Below are 13,076 nucleotides of genomic sequence, written 5' to 3'. Positions count from 1 at the left end.
GCTGGGTGGAGGCTGTGATGACTTGACCAGTTCTTCATAAACCTTCGTGCTCGTGTACAGGCTTCAGCCTTTGGTTCCATTCATATTTACAATGATGTAATGCTACACATTATCATAATTTCTGCAGAACAATCCCCATGCATGAGTTCTGGACTGACAATAAAGAGTGGAAAGGCAAGCTCGGGGTCTGGATCGGGAGCGTCGGCATCATCTAACCGACGGGGCATGCATGACCCGGATGGCAATGGTATTCTGAAGAATCGATTCGAGATTCCATGACGTTCGAATCTGAACCTCGGAAGTCATACTTCCACCTCCTCTTGGGTTTCGATTGGAAAAGCGGAGCTTGCAATAACAACGAGCCAATGAAATACGGCCATGGGTGACATTTTCCAACGGACCGTCACCAAAGCCCAACAACGTAGAAAGCATTAGCGAGGCCAGGATAAGTCGCTCTACGGCTATGGCGCAATTAAACCTGGTTGATTTAGAAGAGGGACGAAGTGGGGTGAGGCTCTAGCAGGCAATCGATTTCGCAAACCCGTTCGTTGCTTGGAAATCCTAAAGTACTATGCAATCCTACTTGTAATGCTACTTTACCCCATTCCCCCAAGCATTGCTCAAGCTTTCTCTCACAAGCAATCACCTTTAACAAAAACAGCTTACAGGCGGAACAAATCATGCCTTCCACGATGAAGGAGGCCATCATCCTTAAGGGACCAGACGTCAAGATTGTGGACTCGCCCATTCCGAAGGCCGGCAAAGATCAGATCGTGGTGAAAGTTGTCGTGTCTGGTAGCAATCCGAAAGACTGGGTATGATTACTGTACCTGTATCTACGGAGCCGGAAAGTCGTTAACATGCAACGCAATAGAAAGTACCATACATGAACATTGAAGTCAATCAGGGTGATGATCCCGCCGGTTACGTTCACGAGGTTGGTGAGGGTGTCACTGGATTTAAGAAAGGTGATCGTGTGTCTGGTTTCCATGAGATGCTGAAACCCGGGGGCTCGTACGCGGAATATGCGGTACTATGGGAGCACACCACCTTTCATATTCCAGACAGTATCTCTTTCGAGGAGGCCGCTACCGTCCCGCTCGCAGCAGTGACTGCAGCTGTTGGCTTGTATCGTGAACTGAAACTTCCGGAGCCATGGCTACCAAATGAAGACTCAGTTAAGATGCCACTTCTCATTTGGGGAGCCAGCAGCGCAGTTGGTGCTTTCACATTGCAGTTGGCAAAGAAGAGCAATATTCACCCATTGATCACGATTGCTGGCAAAGGTCAGGACTTCGTCAAACAGTACCTTGACCCATCAAAGGGTGATGTCGTGATCGACTACCGGCAAGGCAACGATGCTGTAGTCAAGGCTGTCCGGGAAGCATTGAAGGGGGAGAAGCTGTACTATGCCTACGATGCTGTCAGCGATCACGGGAGCTATGAGACAATCTTCAAGGTTTTAGAAAACCAAGGTGGCAAGATCACCGTGGTGTTACCAGGCAAGAAGTACGAGGGCGTGCCAAATGGTGTCGAGCTTCTGGTCACCAGCTGCGGAAAGGTGTTCGGCGAGCAGAAGGATAAGGATTTCGGATTTGTATACTCCAAGTATTTTGCAAAGGGACTAAAGGAGGGCTGGTTGAAGCCGCATCCTACGGAGGTCATTCCCGGCGGTTTGGGTGGCGTTAAGCAAGGTCTACAGAATCTCAAAGACGGGAAGGCAAGCGCAGTGAAGTATGTTTTTAGGATTGAGGATACCGAAGGTGTGCAGAAGTCCAACCTTTGAGTGGCCTTTGACTGCATTCAACCAACTTCCGTGAAATACAATTCAAGCGCGTATTCGCTGGGTCTAAATGCTGTCTATACGTTTCTTGGGGTTCCTATTTTCTCGTTCTGCGGTGAGAAGTCTACTTTGCTTTCAATCATATACTCCCGTTGGCAGATATTGTATCGGATTCGTTCGACCTCTGTTCAATTGCGCTCTGAGGCATGTCTCCATTGGTTATGGAATGCACAAATGCCATGTCGGGCTCATATAGCATTACGTGAAAGTGCTCGACAGCGTGAATGCTCTTTAAGCTTTTCCAGTTCTTAAACCACACAACCTGGAATCATGTTAGGCCGAAGGCGACAAGTTAGAGAAAGTCTACCGACGTGATCCGGGTTCATCTGTGAACAGAATGTTTCGTTTACATAATCCTGAATCTGCTTCCACGCCGAGGGGGTTAGACGGTCGGTCTCTGGATCGTCCTCAATATCAAATTTGACCCAGACTACAAGATGAACGATTCTTTTGTCGATGCCATATGGCCAATCGTTATAAAGGACTTTGATATCGTCAGGATTCGAAAAAGGTGGACCAGTTGGGTTGACGTCGCTCCACTGTAAGCGATGCTTGATGATAAAGTTCATGACAGAACCGTAATTCTTTTTGAGATGGTAGATGTACTGACGGTAACGGCGGAGTTCGGACGGGCTTCTTTGGAACTTATCGATACGATTGATTGCTTCCTGCGCGTCAATACAGCTTCCACAGACACAACGCACACTAGTGCTATTACCAACGAGATGCTTGACCTCCTCCCAACTCATCGGCTTAAAATCTTCATCCAGACTACCGATGATGCCTCTATCTTTTGCGCTTGCATCGCGAAGGCTTTCAGGACATTCTTCTGTCCACTCTTCTTTTGGAAGATTGTAGTTGAACCATTGAATTTTTTCAGCGGCCATGTCTGATTCAGCGTAAAGCATCACGGAGAAAACATGCTTGTGGTGATAAAGACGAATTAAAAAACAATTCACGGATGGAAAATGTGGGAAGAGTTGACGTAGCAAGTCTTGATGAGGCGTGGATAATGCAATGTGTCACCCTTTCTGACTTGCATCCGATGGTGGGACTAGCAAGCTTCAAGTTGCATTTTAACCACGGTTGGCACGGAGCGCGCGTTCATTGTAGCGCATTGCATCGTGACACAGAGACTTGATGCTCTCAGAGGTGAACTATTGTCTTCCAATACTAATATGGACATGAAGATTCTAAGCCTATGGATCAAGCGTCCTGTCCGACCTGAGAATGCTCCACGCGGCTTTCGAAGAGTGCAACAGCATTACGCTGCATCTTGTCGCTATTACCGCAGCATCAGCATCAGCATCAGCATCAGCGAATCCAGTCATTGTCTTGACTCTTCAATCTTAATGTTTCAATCTTTGCAAAAGCCCTCAGATGTTCCTTAGCTATGAATAACGGATAGCATTTCTTTACTGTACTAGTGGATGGGTTGATCAACAATAGAAAACTGGCCCAATACCGTGCATTCAATATCGCGATACGCCCGAAACAAACGTAAAGGAAGGGTATATTTCAAATATCACGCGCATTCAAGTCCTCAAACAACAAGCTTTGTCTCTGTATCTGCAACTGTGGTGGAGAGAAGGCCGAGCAAATCAACCGGGAAGAATATATCTAGAAGAAGTTACCATTCGGGACAGCACAAAAAATGCCTGTGAGGATGGCGGAGCAAACAAGTGCACCAAGTATAGCCTGCAGGAAGATTGTGTCCTGGATCTGTCGCAAAGCTGGCTCCTCAACCCAAACCTCGCGGTCGAAGATCTTTCTAATGATGTTGCGCTTCTTGTATTTGGCCACCCAGGGCTCGTCTTCATAGCTATGTGTTTGACTAGAGCTGAAAGTCTCAAATGAAACTTTCTTGAGCTCTTCTTCAGAGTATCGAGGATAGTCATCGTTCTCAAACATCTCCCAGGGTCGCATGTGTCGATGGTGCAAGCCGTGTAAGACAACACACATGCCTTTCCATGCAGCAATCAGCGTAGAAATACCAAACATGAAAGGAATCATGGCCATGACACGCCAGGCACGACTCGCCGTACTGAGAGTGATTAAGAGCCCAGTGAGGATACCGCCGGCGATTCCAGCGACACCCAAGAAACGTGCGAAAAAGACACGGGGTCTGTTGCCATTACAAATGGACCAGCGAATGAAATTGGGATGTGCCTGCCGACGAAGAGTCCATTCCACCGTTTTGAGGACATTGCGAAATGCCGAAGGATGCGTGGTGACCTCGAGTGCGTGCAATAGAGCAGTCCGTTCGCGTGAAGATAAATTGAGTTGACGCGGAGCGTTTTCGGCAATATAGATCGTGATAATACGCGACATTTCCTCACGATATGGTTGGATCGTGAAAGGCTGGTACCTCGCTCCGGCGTCCTCGAATGCTTGCTTGGCGGTCTCGGAGTATTGACTTCGAGATGACTGAATTGCACTGGTAAGTCCTTTGGTGGACCCACTTTCAATTGATGATTTGTCGCCGTCGCTGTCGAAGACGGGGCTTGACTTCTCATTTCCTGCCTCAGAGCCAACAAGTTTCTGCTTCTTCATGATATCCTGAGCTTCAGCAGCTAAGGACTTATCCTTGAGCTGGGCACGATAGGTCGCTGCTTCTGCTTCCGCCTGTTCTTGTGTCCACTCTGGGGACAGAACACGTTCGCTATCTGGAAGGCTACTGAAGCGCTTCTCATAGTCTTTGAACCAAAGGAAGAATTGAAGATTCTCGGCAGAGCGTTCAATGTACTTCAAGAAATCCATGAAGTCCCGAATAGTGACAGGCTGATCCATGTTTAGTTCATGACTAGCATGATTTTGCTCATCGCAATTACTCACAGGACACGTGCCTCCAGAGATGATGCGGTCAAAGGATAACGCATCTGGAATACCACGGCTAGAGTGAGAGGTGCCAGAGTGGATAGAGTCTTTGAGAGAACCAGGCTTCTCAGGCGACACTAGTGAATCTCTTGAAGGAGGTGGTACATATGGTGGCCGAGTATAAGTCAAGGAGTAAACCATGGTGGTGAAAGTATATGTATCAGCGCAGAGGTACGCAAAATTAAAGTCGAGTCTAAAGGATATCGGCTTCGGATTTCTAACGAAGAAGAAGACTGACAATCAGTAGCAAGCACAGTGCCCAAGGAGTGAACTGCAAGCGGTAGCCTTGTTGGCTTCAAGAGCGCAACGCAGATCACAAAGTTCGGTGGGTAGAGAGCGCCACTGGTGCGAGCTCAGTACAACGACAGGCTGAGTTACGACCTGCCGCTATTTAGTTGGGTATGTTTTGATCACTGCAGTGAAGAACGACTGATGGATTAGGAGTCGATTTAAACAAGAAAGCTGGGTCAGCCGTCAGACTCAAGTCGCAATCTAAATAAAGTTCTCTCATCTTCACACGATTTTGCCCTCTCGCCTGCTGCAGCATTCCCTTGCTCCGGTGGAGCCGTAGCACGAATGCTTTGGCAAATCACAATTCGTGCAGAGAACGATCTGGCTGTTGATCAAATGAGCCGGGAGGAGGGGTGCATGGTGTTCCGGGTCTCAAGTCCGTGCATACTCCATGCATGTGTTGAAGATGGCGGGATGGCCAAACCCATGGCGAACTGCTTCAGCAACCACCTGCGCCTTCATCCACTGAAAAATCGGGCGTTTCCTGCAACTTATCACAGAGACTACTCTGTACCAAAAGCAGTTTCGTGCATATCCGTTGGATTTTACGCGTTGTCAAGACTACTCCAGCGTCTCAGGGCTGAGTGCTAGCAGACGTCATTTGGAACATCCCGTCTTCTTGTATCTGCAACCCAACCAATGAGCTGACGTTAACGACACCCTAGTCGAACGGAATCTTGTTCCTCAAAAGTGATCGATCTCATTGCAACCATGTTCGGATTGGGCTGAGGCCATCCTTGGGCCGATAGCCATTCTTGGGCTTGCTAGCCCGTCCGTCGTAGACTTGCACCCCGGTGCCTTAAAAGCCACCGAGCACGGCTGGAGCTGAGTTCGAAGAGGGCTCTGAATTGTGGCTCTCTAACAGAACAATACCTTGATCTGCTCTGCAAACCGGATATGGATACCAAGCATGCGAAGCGAGACTAATGCTCATCGCGACATTCATCTCAAGCCCCAAAAGCGGCGAGCAACTCTGTGAACGCCTCCAGAACGACAACCACGAGCTTCAAAGCTGCATCTGGAAGAAACTGAGCCTGTCGCAGCGCGGGTAGTTAGCCACAAGGTTGTACAATGTGGGTCCTCGCACTGTCCATTTTTGATTCAGCAATGCGGGCCTTGCTTTTAGACGACATTTTGTGCAAAGATAGACAGGTCGCAGATGAATCACTTTTCTTCCGGTCATCGCGCACTTTTCACGCCTTGCTTCTGCTGTCCATGCAGTGCTAAGCATCACGCTAAGAAGATCCACTTGTTGGCCACCATCTTCTTTCTTTCTTTTGTTTTCGGGAGATCATCGCGATTAGCATGTGAGATGGGTGCCTATCGATACGGCGAACACCTCACAGAGAGACTCTAAGCAAAGTTGTTGCCCCATTCCACATTTGTCTATTGTGCGTTTGTACGGGCATAGCCTTCGCATGGAACGACGTTCAGTCGATTCACATCGTGCAGTGCACTCGCTCCTCGCCCGCGACGGAAGACGATATGTTAGTTTGTGGATGACAATCGTCGCACGCAAACAAAACGACCTGTCCCGTTCCTTAGACTGGATATCCCGCTTCCTTTAGTCAGGGGGCCAAAACACAACGCCATGTTTCTTCTTTTCAACTCTAGATCCCCCTTATGCATGTCGCTGTGCCGGTTTGTCCATTGCCAACCCATCATAATTGTCAACAGCTAGAGGCCGAATGCAGGCACAACTTAGAGCCACGATCGCATGGAGGCTAGCGGCCCAAGTAAGAATTGTGATGTATCGGGTTCGGAGAACGACTCTTCGCGTGTTGATCTACATAGTTCTTCAACGGAGTATCCGCACTTCTATTGTTGAGTCCTATCGGAATTTTGTTTCAACTCCTGAGGATTTGTGGGCGTAAGGTGCTCTCATTTTTGCAGAATCTATCAACATTCGCTTTTAGCTAGTTAAATAAACTTTTTTTGCGTAGGAAATTGGAGCACGCACGAGACGAACATTTGCAAGCTTTGTGAGCCGATCTCGCGAAGTTTGTCTGATTGGTGAAATCCACACCCCTCCCGTGGATGGCTGATTCGTATGACCTGTCTTAAGGAAGAGCCGCTGAGCTTCCTTCAGTGATGTCTTCAATACCAGAAAAGCATACTGGCTTATAGAATGCGTGACTTAATTTTTTCGCTTGTTCTATTTGAATTTCTGATCGGCCTGCCAGTGTCCGCAATTCCTCGAGCTTCAGCGTCGCCGATTTGGCAAGGTTGGAACAGACTTCAGACCGTTGTACGCTCTTTATCCGATGAATGCTCATTCCTTTTTACTAATCGCAAGTCAAGCTTGGTGCTGAGATCCGTCAATCTGACAGCTGTTGCACACCCTTTACTTACCCGGAGCACAACTTCTCCGTTCCCATCGACCATTTCCACAACGAGGATAAATATGCGCCACATCTGGACGGCAAGTTCCCATTACGCTATTGGTTTGATGCATCGTATTACAAACCTGGCGGGGCCATCTTCCTACTTGCTGCGGGCGAAACTTACGGAGATGAACGACTAGAAATTTTGCGGAAAGGCATCATTTACCAGCTGGCAAGGGAAACAAACGGTCTTGGTGTCATCCTTGGGCATCGCTACTATGGCAAGAGCTTTCCGGTGTCAGACCTCTCGAACGCAAATCTACGCTTCTTGACAACAGAACAGGCTTTGGCTGATACGAAGTACTTTGCTGAAAACGTAGTTTTTCCTGGTCTTGAACAGTATGATCTTACTGCGAAGAAAACGCGGTGGGTTGCATATGGAGGTTCTTACGCTGGAGCTTTCGTTGCATTTTTACGAGTACTATACCCGGACACGTTTTTTGGAGTCATATCATCGTCTGGAGTAACTGAAGCAATCATTGATTATTGGGAATATTTTGAAGCGATTAGGCTCTTTGCGCCTCCCAAGTGCATTGAGTTCACTCAGCAGCTTGTCCAGTTCGTCGACAAGATATTACTCGATCCAGCGAAACAACAATTCGTCCCAACATTGAAACAGACCTTTGGTTTTGTAAATGTAACTCATAACGCCGACTTTGCTGCCGCACTGACAGCTTCCGGGATAGGAACATGGCAGGAAAGGAACTGGGACCCTGCCATATCAGACCAGAGGTTTGACCTCTACTGTAGCAACATCACCAGCGAGAAATCATTGTATACGACTCCGCATGATTTCATTCCCGTGTTGAAAAGTCTTACCGAAGCAGCAGGCATGCAGCATTTGTCTGTCGGTAAACGGCTCAATCAGCTTCTCAACTTCATAGGCTGGGCCAACTTAACCGTGGTACAGCCTTGTGCGGCGTTGTTTGATACTCAGGACGAGTGCTTCGGCACGTACGATGATGCTCGTTGGCAGCGTCATGGCCTTGACCAGCAAGCATGGCGAAGTTGGTCCTATCAAGTTTGCACGCAATGGGTATGGCAGATGCAAATTTTGCTGCATTATTTGCTGACAACTTGTAGTATGTTTGCATCGAATAGGCGTCTGTTCAAATTGAGAGCCAATTTAAGCAGTGAACTATGACCAAACAAGAACAAGAAAGGCATATGTGCCTGAATACCAAATAGATAATTATCGTTAACTAGATTGTGCAGGGGCTATTTTTATACAAGCGACGTTCCCAAAGACGTTCTTCCGATACAATCTAGGCTTCTTGATTTGGCCTACGAGTTCAAGATCTGCAAGCAAGCCTTTGAAATAACCACGCTGCCTGATGTTGATGCTATCAATAAATTTGGCGGCTTTGACATAGAATATGATCGTCTTGCGATTGTGGATGGCGAAGCTGATCCTTGGAGGTGGGCAACACCACACGCGCCGTCTGCTAGGACAAGGAATAGTACAATCAACAAGCCATTTATCCAGATAGATGGAGCAGGACATCACTGGGATGAGAATGGCCTCTTCCCGAATGAGACTACGCCTGATCTGCCACCAACACCGGTCAGAAAGGCGCAGAAACAAATTGTAGAAGCTGTAAAGCAGTGGATCAATGGTGGGGCTCCTTGGCCATCGATTTGGTTACTTTCCTGACAGACATTACAGACTACAACCATGAATCTCGATGACTTCTTTAGAGCAATAGAAGGGACTAGGGTACTAGTGGCTAGTCCCATCTATTGCTCTAAATCCTCTGGGATCATTCTTCTCTCCTCAATGGCGTGCTCGCACTATACCGCCACAACGGTGCGCGAGAAGCGAATGTGAAAACGAATTCCAACCTCATAATCTTGTGATAGAGATATTCGAGCATAGTATAGGTTCGTTTGACCTTGATTTAGACTCCTGGTCTTGTGCATATATCCTTGAAAGCCGAGCTGTTGAAAATGAAGACGTGACATCCGAGGCGACCGAAGCTTTTCCCGTCTATCATAAACAGTGTGGTGAGACCAATTGCAGTAGTCTGAAAAAGATTCGCAGTCCCATCATCCTCTATACTCCTTCATCATACCCATATCGCCTTCATTTTCTACGCCAAATTCATCCATATGGACAGCCTGCTCCACGTCCCAAGACGTTCCTTTCTCACTTTTAAACCTGAAAGCCAGTACAGCATTGTCCTTGATTCCGTACGCCTTAAGACTTTCGCTTTCAAGCTTTTTTGTCTTACGTTTGGATTCTTCATTATCAATGTTGAAGGGATCCTCAGGATCGTCAGAGAATTCTAGAGGCTCCCAGCCCTGTGAAATGTCTAATGGATCAACAGGTTTGGCGAAAGAGATTTCTGACGCAGATGAAGGAAGCTGATGACCATTGAAACCGTTAGGAGAAACTTCTTTTAGGACTGCTAGAAGCTCCTCCTTTAGTGTAGAAAGAAGGAGGAGTGGTTCAACGTGCAAGAGAACAGTTGTCCTATGATGCTTCAATCGAATAGTCCATGACTGCGGATGTGGAGTCGTTGATGAAAGTGACATGACGTTGAAAGGGACGGTGTGGGAAATATCTAGAGATAGCTGTACACAGAGCTATCGAAATCACCACGCGCCCGGATCAATTGGGGGTGGGAGAGCGTTTTGCCAGAATGTTGTTCTGTTTGGATTCGGAACTTCTGATGGAGCGTAGATCGACGGTCCAAATCGAAAACCTTTCTATTCTATACCTAAAAAAGGGCCAGGCATAGACGAAGCATCGGCTCATGCAATGCTCAAAGTTGAAAGTAGGATTATGCGGGTCAGAAGCAGAAAAGCGGTTGCAAGTACTTGATCACGAAACAGAGCCACAATCAGAGTTCCGGACGTACTTAGTTCTATTCCATTTTCGGTAATGTCACGACTGCTGCATTTCACGTCAGCTTCGCGACGACCGCAACTACGCAATCTCCTCATATATCCGGATAGTATGACTTGTTAAAATTGTAACACCTTCAATTATTACTGAAATGCCCGTCGCATCCTCACCCCAACTACCTGGTCACCCAGAAATTGAATACAATGAAGTTGTCGTGGTGGACGAAGAACGAAAGCTTACACCCTCTGAAGAGGCAGAATTCAAGAAACGGTACCGCCTTGGCCTCCCACTTGTGCACCGTACGATACTAGGTGCCCTCTCTGGCTTCACTGTAGGCGCTATCCTCGGCGTATCTCATGGCGCTAAACGAGAGGGCCTTCGCTTCCGCGCCGAAAATGCGCATCGCCTGCCCACATCACAGAAAGGATGGTATTTCTATCACAAGAGCAAGAACTATGTCGGGATGCTGGGAGGACTCAAGGAAGGCTTTCGCATGGGTTCGAAGACGGCTATTTGGGTCGTTGGATTTATTTGGCTTGAAGCGGCGGCTGATCACAACAGACGATATGGTGGACAGCAAGACTTTTTAAACACAACTACCGCAGGTATAGCCACGGCAGCTCTATGGAGTGCATGGAATAGATTTCCGGCCGCGACCACTGTCAGAACGGGAAAGCTTGGATTCAAGGTTGGCTTGACGTACGGACTGCTGCAAGACGCTTTGGGCTACGCGCGAGGAAGAGAAATCGCGTACATCGAATACTTGAAGAAGTTCTTTGGCAGGAAAAACACAGACTATGATTAAAGGTAATTCGTCGGCTTTCACCAATTTTTGATCGGCTAAGGAATGCGAAACGGAAGCCCAAACCCGGTTTCGGTGACATAGCTGAACCGGAACCGTCGAACGAATGGCCTTCTCTGCATTCCGAGCAAAGCACGAAAGACGTCTCGCAGAAACGTGCATGGGGAAAACTGAGGGACGAGGGCGAAACCATCGCGCTCAGGAGTAGATCGCACAAATGTTCTCTACCAAGGGGCAACAAATCATCTCTAACAAAATCAGTGCAATCATGCGCTGGCCCTTGAACAATGGCATCGCCTTGAGCAGCAAGAGAAGAAGGCAAAATACAAGTCACGACCCAAAGGTCCGTATGGATGAACGGGAGAATGGAATGAAGCTCCTGAAAGGCCTCAAGTACTTCACAATTTCCGAGGTTAATAATGGCTCGTTATGTACTATTGGAACGTTTCTTTTGAGGTTCTTTGTGAAATATAGGCCACCAAGTTATATTTCATCATGGGGCAATACAAATGCAAGCCCGTTTTATTGTCCTCACTATACCCAATTGCGGGCTATATATGTCAGACCGTTATCGTGCTTGACTGATCATAACACATTCCAAACACCCTTCGCTTTCATGCACTGGTGTCCCTTTAGATCCTCCAGTACGCATTCAACGTTGTATTTTATATTCAGCTGAGATATGATACCGCTCCGCTCATGATGCAGCTTTTTTGTAAGATCTTTGTCGGCACTGATATTCGTCTGTGGCTCGATTGATTCTTCCGGAGCCTTCAGCTTGGCTTTCAAGAGGTAGTAGTTCTGTGCATGCACAGGCTTTAGGTATGTTAAACTCAATTCTGAAGGCTCCGGTGGACGAATTGATTGTCTCCCGCCGGTCAAGCAATTCAATGCTCTGCCCATACCTTCCAGTAGTACGGTAGCCGTGCATCCCCCATGCGCGATTCCGGGCCATCCGCACAGTGCGCCTCCGTAGTAAACAGCCATCACGAGCTCTTTCTCCTTCTCGTTCCAAAACGCCCTAGGAGTCACTAGACCCATTGAGCCTCGCAATGTTTGATTTATTACAGTATCTCCTTCCTGGGGATATAGCGAGATCTCATTCCAGTCCCACTCTACATCCCCCTCATGTTTGAGCATCTCCTGCACGAATGGTATGCCATCTGCGGCCAAGACGATGGCTTTGAGCAAGAGAATATCCTCTTCACTATCGCGCTCAATCGAGTCGAAGAGCTTGACTGCAAGGGCCATGGATTTTCCTACTAGGAAACCTGTGCAACCGAACACCAGGGCCCACATAAAAGGTCGTATCTTCGACCGTGGTCGATACGTTAGAGGTTCGCTCGACGCGAAGCGTCGCTGTGTAGATCTGGGATGCCATTGGCGGATCTGGCATCTATTTGTGACTCGAAAAGGCGACTGCCCCCGCAGCAGTTGCTTCGATGGACGTATGAAATTCATGTTGTGCTTTGGCGGAGTTCACAGGCTGGAAGCTTGAGCTGCTTCATGAACCCCGAGGCCCACATCCTAGCTTTCTCGCTTCGGCGAGCAAGAGCAACCAATCATCATCGATCTTTCAAAGCCTTGCGATGCCAAACATTGCTCCACGGGGATGAAATAATACTTGCCGTCACAACCGTAACAGAAATGTAAGCACCCAAAAATCAATGGGCGAAGCTAAAATTTCGAAAGACCAGTTGTCAAATTTGACACTTTTGTCTTGGAAAACTCTACAATAAACAAAGTGGCTTCGCAGGAGTAGTTTGTGACAAGAAGTTATCATTACTAGCAATAAACTCTGCGGTAACAAGCTCAAGACGCGTAAGAAGAGGAGGGGTATCTTCTGCAACCACCCTGCGCCAACCTTGAGATCTGAGTATGCTCCCAAGTCGTAACGTGCTAGAACAACCGTGTCGCGCACTCGAGTAGAGGCAGTCACCACGCTTGGGACGTAAAGAATCAATCTTCAGCTAGAACGGCGTCATGAGACGTTAAAGTTGCAATATTGTATGGAATAGGTGAAAAGCCAGC

The 13,076-nt window shown here is 47.8% G+C and overlaps 7 protein-coding genes across 8 annotated transcripts; 3 read left to right on the top strand and 4 right to left on the bottom strand.

The window, feature by feature from the left end:
* The first annotated feature begins 363 nt into the window (after positions 1 to 363).
* Positions 364 to 1,859, top strand: PV09_00362 (uncharacterized protein). The gene is made up of 2 exons (XM_016353096.1): positions 364 to 815; positions 875 to 1,859. The coding sequence occupies exons 1-2, from the start codon at positions 681 to 683 to the stop codon at positions 1,784 to 1,786; spliced, it is 1,047 nt and encodes a 348-aa protein (XP_016219353.1). The 5' UTR covers positions 364 to 680; the 3' UTR covers positions 1,787 to 1,859.
* Positions 1,730 to 2,875, bottom strand: PV09_00361 (uncharacterized protein). Its single transcript, XM_016353095.1, has 3 exons — positions 2,562 to 2,875; positions 2,155 to 2,507; positions 1,730 to 2,105 (listed from the first exon to the last, which is right to left on the bottom strand). The coding sequence occupies exons 1-3, from the start codon at positions 2,749 to 2,751 to the stop codon at positions 1,923 to 1,925; spliced, it is 726 nt and encodes a 241-aa protein (XP_016219352.1). The 5' UTR covers positions 2,752 to 2,875; the 3' UTR covers positions 1,730 to 1,922.
* A 132-nt stretch (positions 2,876 to 3,007) lies between these two features.
* On the bottom strand, positions 3,008 to 5,169 carry PV09_00360. Of its 2 annotated transcripts, XM_016353094.1 has the most exons (2): positions 4,679 to 5,169; positions 3,008 to 4,624 (listed from the first exon to the last, which is right to left on the bottom strand). In XM_016353094.1, exons 1-2 carry the CDS (start codon positions 4,859 to 4,861, stop codon positions 3,464 to 3,466), a joined length of 1,344 nt encoding a protein of 447 aa, XP_016219351.1. In that variant the 5' UTR covers positions 4,862 to 5,169; the 3' UTR covers positions 3,008 to 3,463. The 2 variants fall into 2 exon arrangements, with proteins under 2 accessions (XP_016219351.1, XP_016219350.1); XM_016353093.1 differs by having other exon boundaries at positions 3,008 to 5,169.
* Positions 5,170 to 7,139: 1,970 nt separating this feature from the next.
* Positions 7,140 to 9,407, top strand: PV09_00359 (uncharacterized protein; the record flags this gene model as incomplete). The annotated part of the gene is made up of 4 exons (XM_016353092.1): positions 7,140 to 7,259; positions 7,313 to 8,431; positions 8,479 to 9,011; positions 9,062 to 9,407. 3 exons carry the CDS (start codon positions 7,140 to 7,142, stop codon positions 8,494 to 8,496), a joined length of 1,257 nt encoding a protein of 418 aa, XP_016219349.1. The 3' UTR covers positions 8,497 to 9,011; positions 9,062 to 9,407.
* Positions 8,890 to 10,207, bottom strand: PV09_00358 (uncharacterized protein). The gene has a single exon (XM_016353091.1). It carries the CDS (start codon positions 9,928 to 9,930, stop codon positions 9,442 to 9,444), a length of 489 nt encoding a protein of 162 aa, XP_016219348.1. The 5' UTR covers positions 9,931 to 10,207; the 3' UTR covers positions 8,890 to 9,441.
* Positions 10,208 to 10,336: 129 nt separating this feature from the next.
* On the top strand, positions 10,337 to 11,609 carry PV09_00357 (uncharacterized protein). Its single transcript, XM_016353090.1, has one exon. It carries the CDS (start codon positions 10,395 to 10,397, stop codon positions 11,046 to 11,048), a length of 654 nt encoding a protein of 217 aa, XP_016219347.1. The 5' UTR covers positions 10,337 to 10,394; the 3' UTR covers positions 11,049 to 11,609.
* On the bottom strand, positions 11,434 to 12,546 carry PV09_00356 (uncharacterized protein). The gene has a single exon (XM_016353089.1). It carries the CDS (start codon positions 12,504 to 12,506, stop codon positions 11,631 to 11,633), a length of 876 nt encoding a protein of 291 aa, XP_016219346.1. The 5' UTR covers positions 12,507 to 12,546; the 3' UTR covers positions 11,434 to 11,630.
* Positions 12,547 to 13,076: the final 530 nt, after the last annotated feature.

Source organism: Verruconis gallopava (assembly GCF_000836295.1).
Source record: "Verruconis gallopava strain CBS 43764 unplaced genomic scaffold supercont1.1, whole genome shotgun sequence".
In the NCBI taxonomy this organism is placed as follows: domain Eukaryota; kingdom Fungi; phylum Ascomycota; class Dothideomycetes; order Venturiales; family Sympoventuriaceae; genus Verruconis; species Verruconis gallopava.
This window is presented reverse-complemented; position numbering and strand designations above follow the sequence as displayed.

Bases quoted from the DNA above. Each gene is read 5' to 3' on its own strand.
- PV09_00357 (XM_016353090.1), top strand. From the start codon at position 10,395: ATGCCCGTCGCATCCTCACCCCAACTACCTGGTCACCCAGAAATTGAA.
- PV09_00356 (XM_016353089.1), bottom strand. From the start codon at position 12,506: ATGAATTTCATACGTCCATCGAAGCAACTGCTGCGGGGGCAGTCGCCT.
- PV09_00360 (XM_016353093.1), bottom strand. From the start codon at position 4,861: ATGGTTTACTCCTTGACTTATACTCGGCCACCATATGTACCACCTCCT.
- PV09_00362 (XM_016353096.1), top strand. From the start codon at position 681: ATGCCTTCCACGATGAAGGAGGCCATCATCCTTAAGGGACCAGACGTC. The intron at 816-874 runs GTATGATTACTG...GCAACGCAATAG, and splicing joins GTAGCAATCCGAAAGACTGG to AAAGTACCATACATGAACAT.
- PV09_00361 (XM_016353095.1), bottom strand. From the start codon at position 2,751: ATGCTTTACGCTGAATCAGACATGGCCGCTGAAAAAATTCAATGGTTC. The intron at 2,508-2,561 runs GTAATAGCACTA...ACGCGCAGGAAG, and splicing joins GGAGGTCAAGCATCTCGTTG to CAATCAATCGTATCGATAAG. The intron at 2,106-2,154 runs GTCGGTAGACTT...ACATGATTCCAG, and splicing joins CACAGATGAACCCGGATCAC to GTTGTGTGGTTTAAGAACTG.
- PV09_00358 (XM_016353091.1), bottom strand. From the start codon at position 9,930: ATGTCACTTTCATCAACGACTCCACATCCGCAGTCATGGACTATTCGA.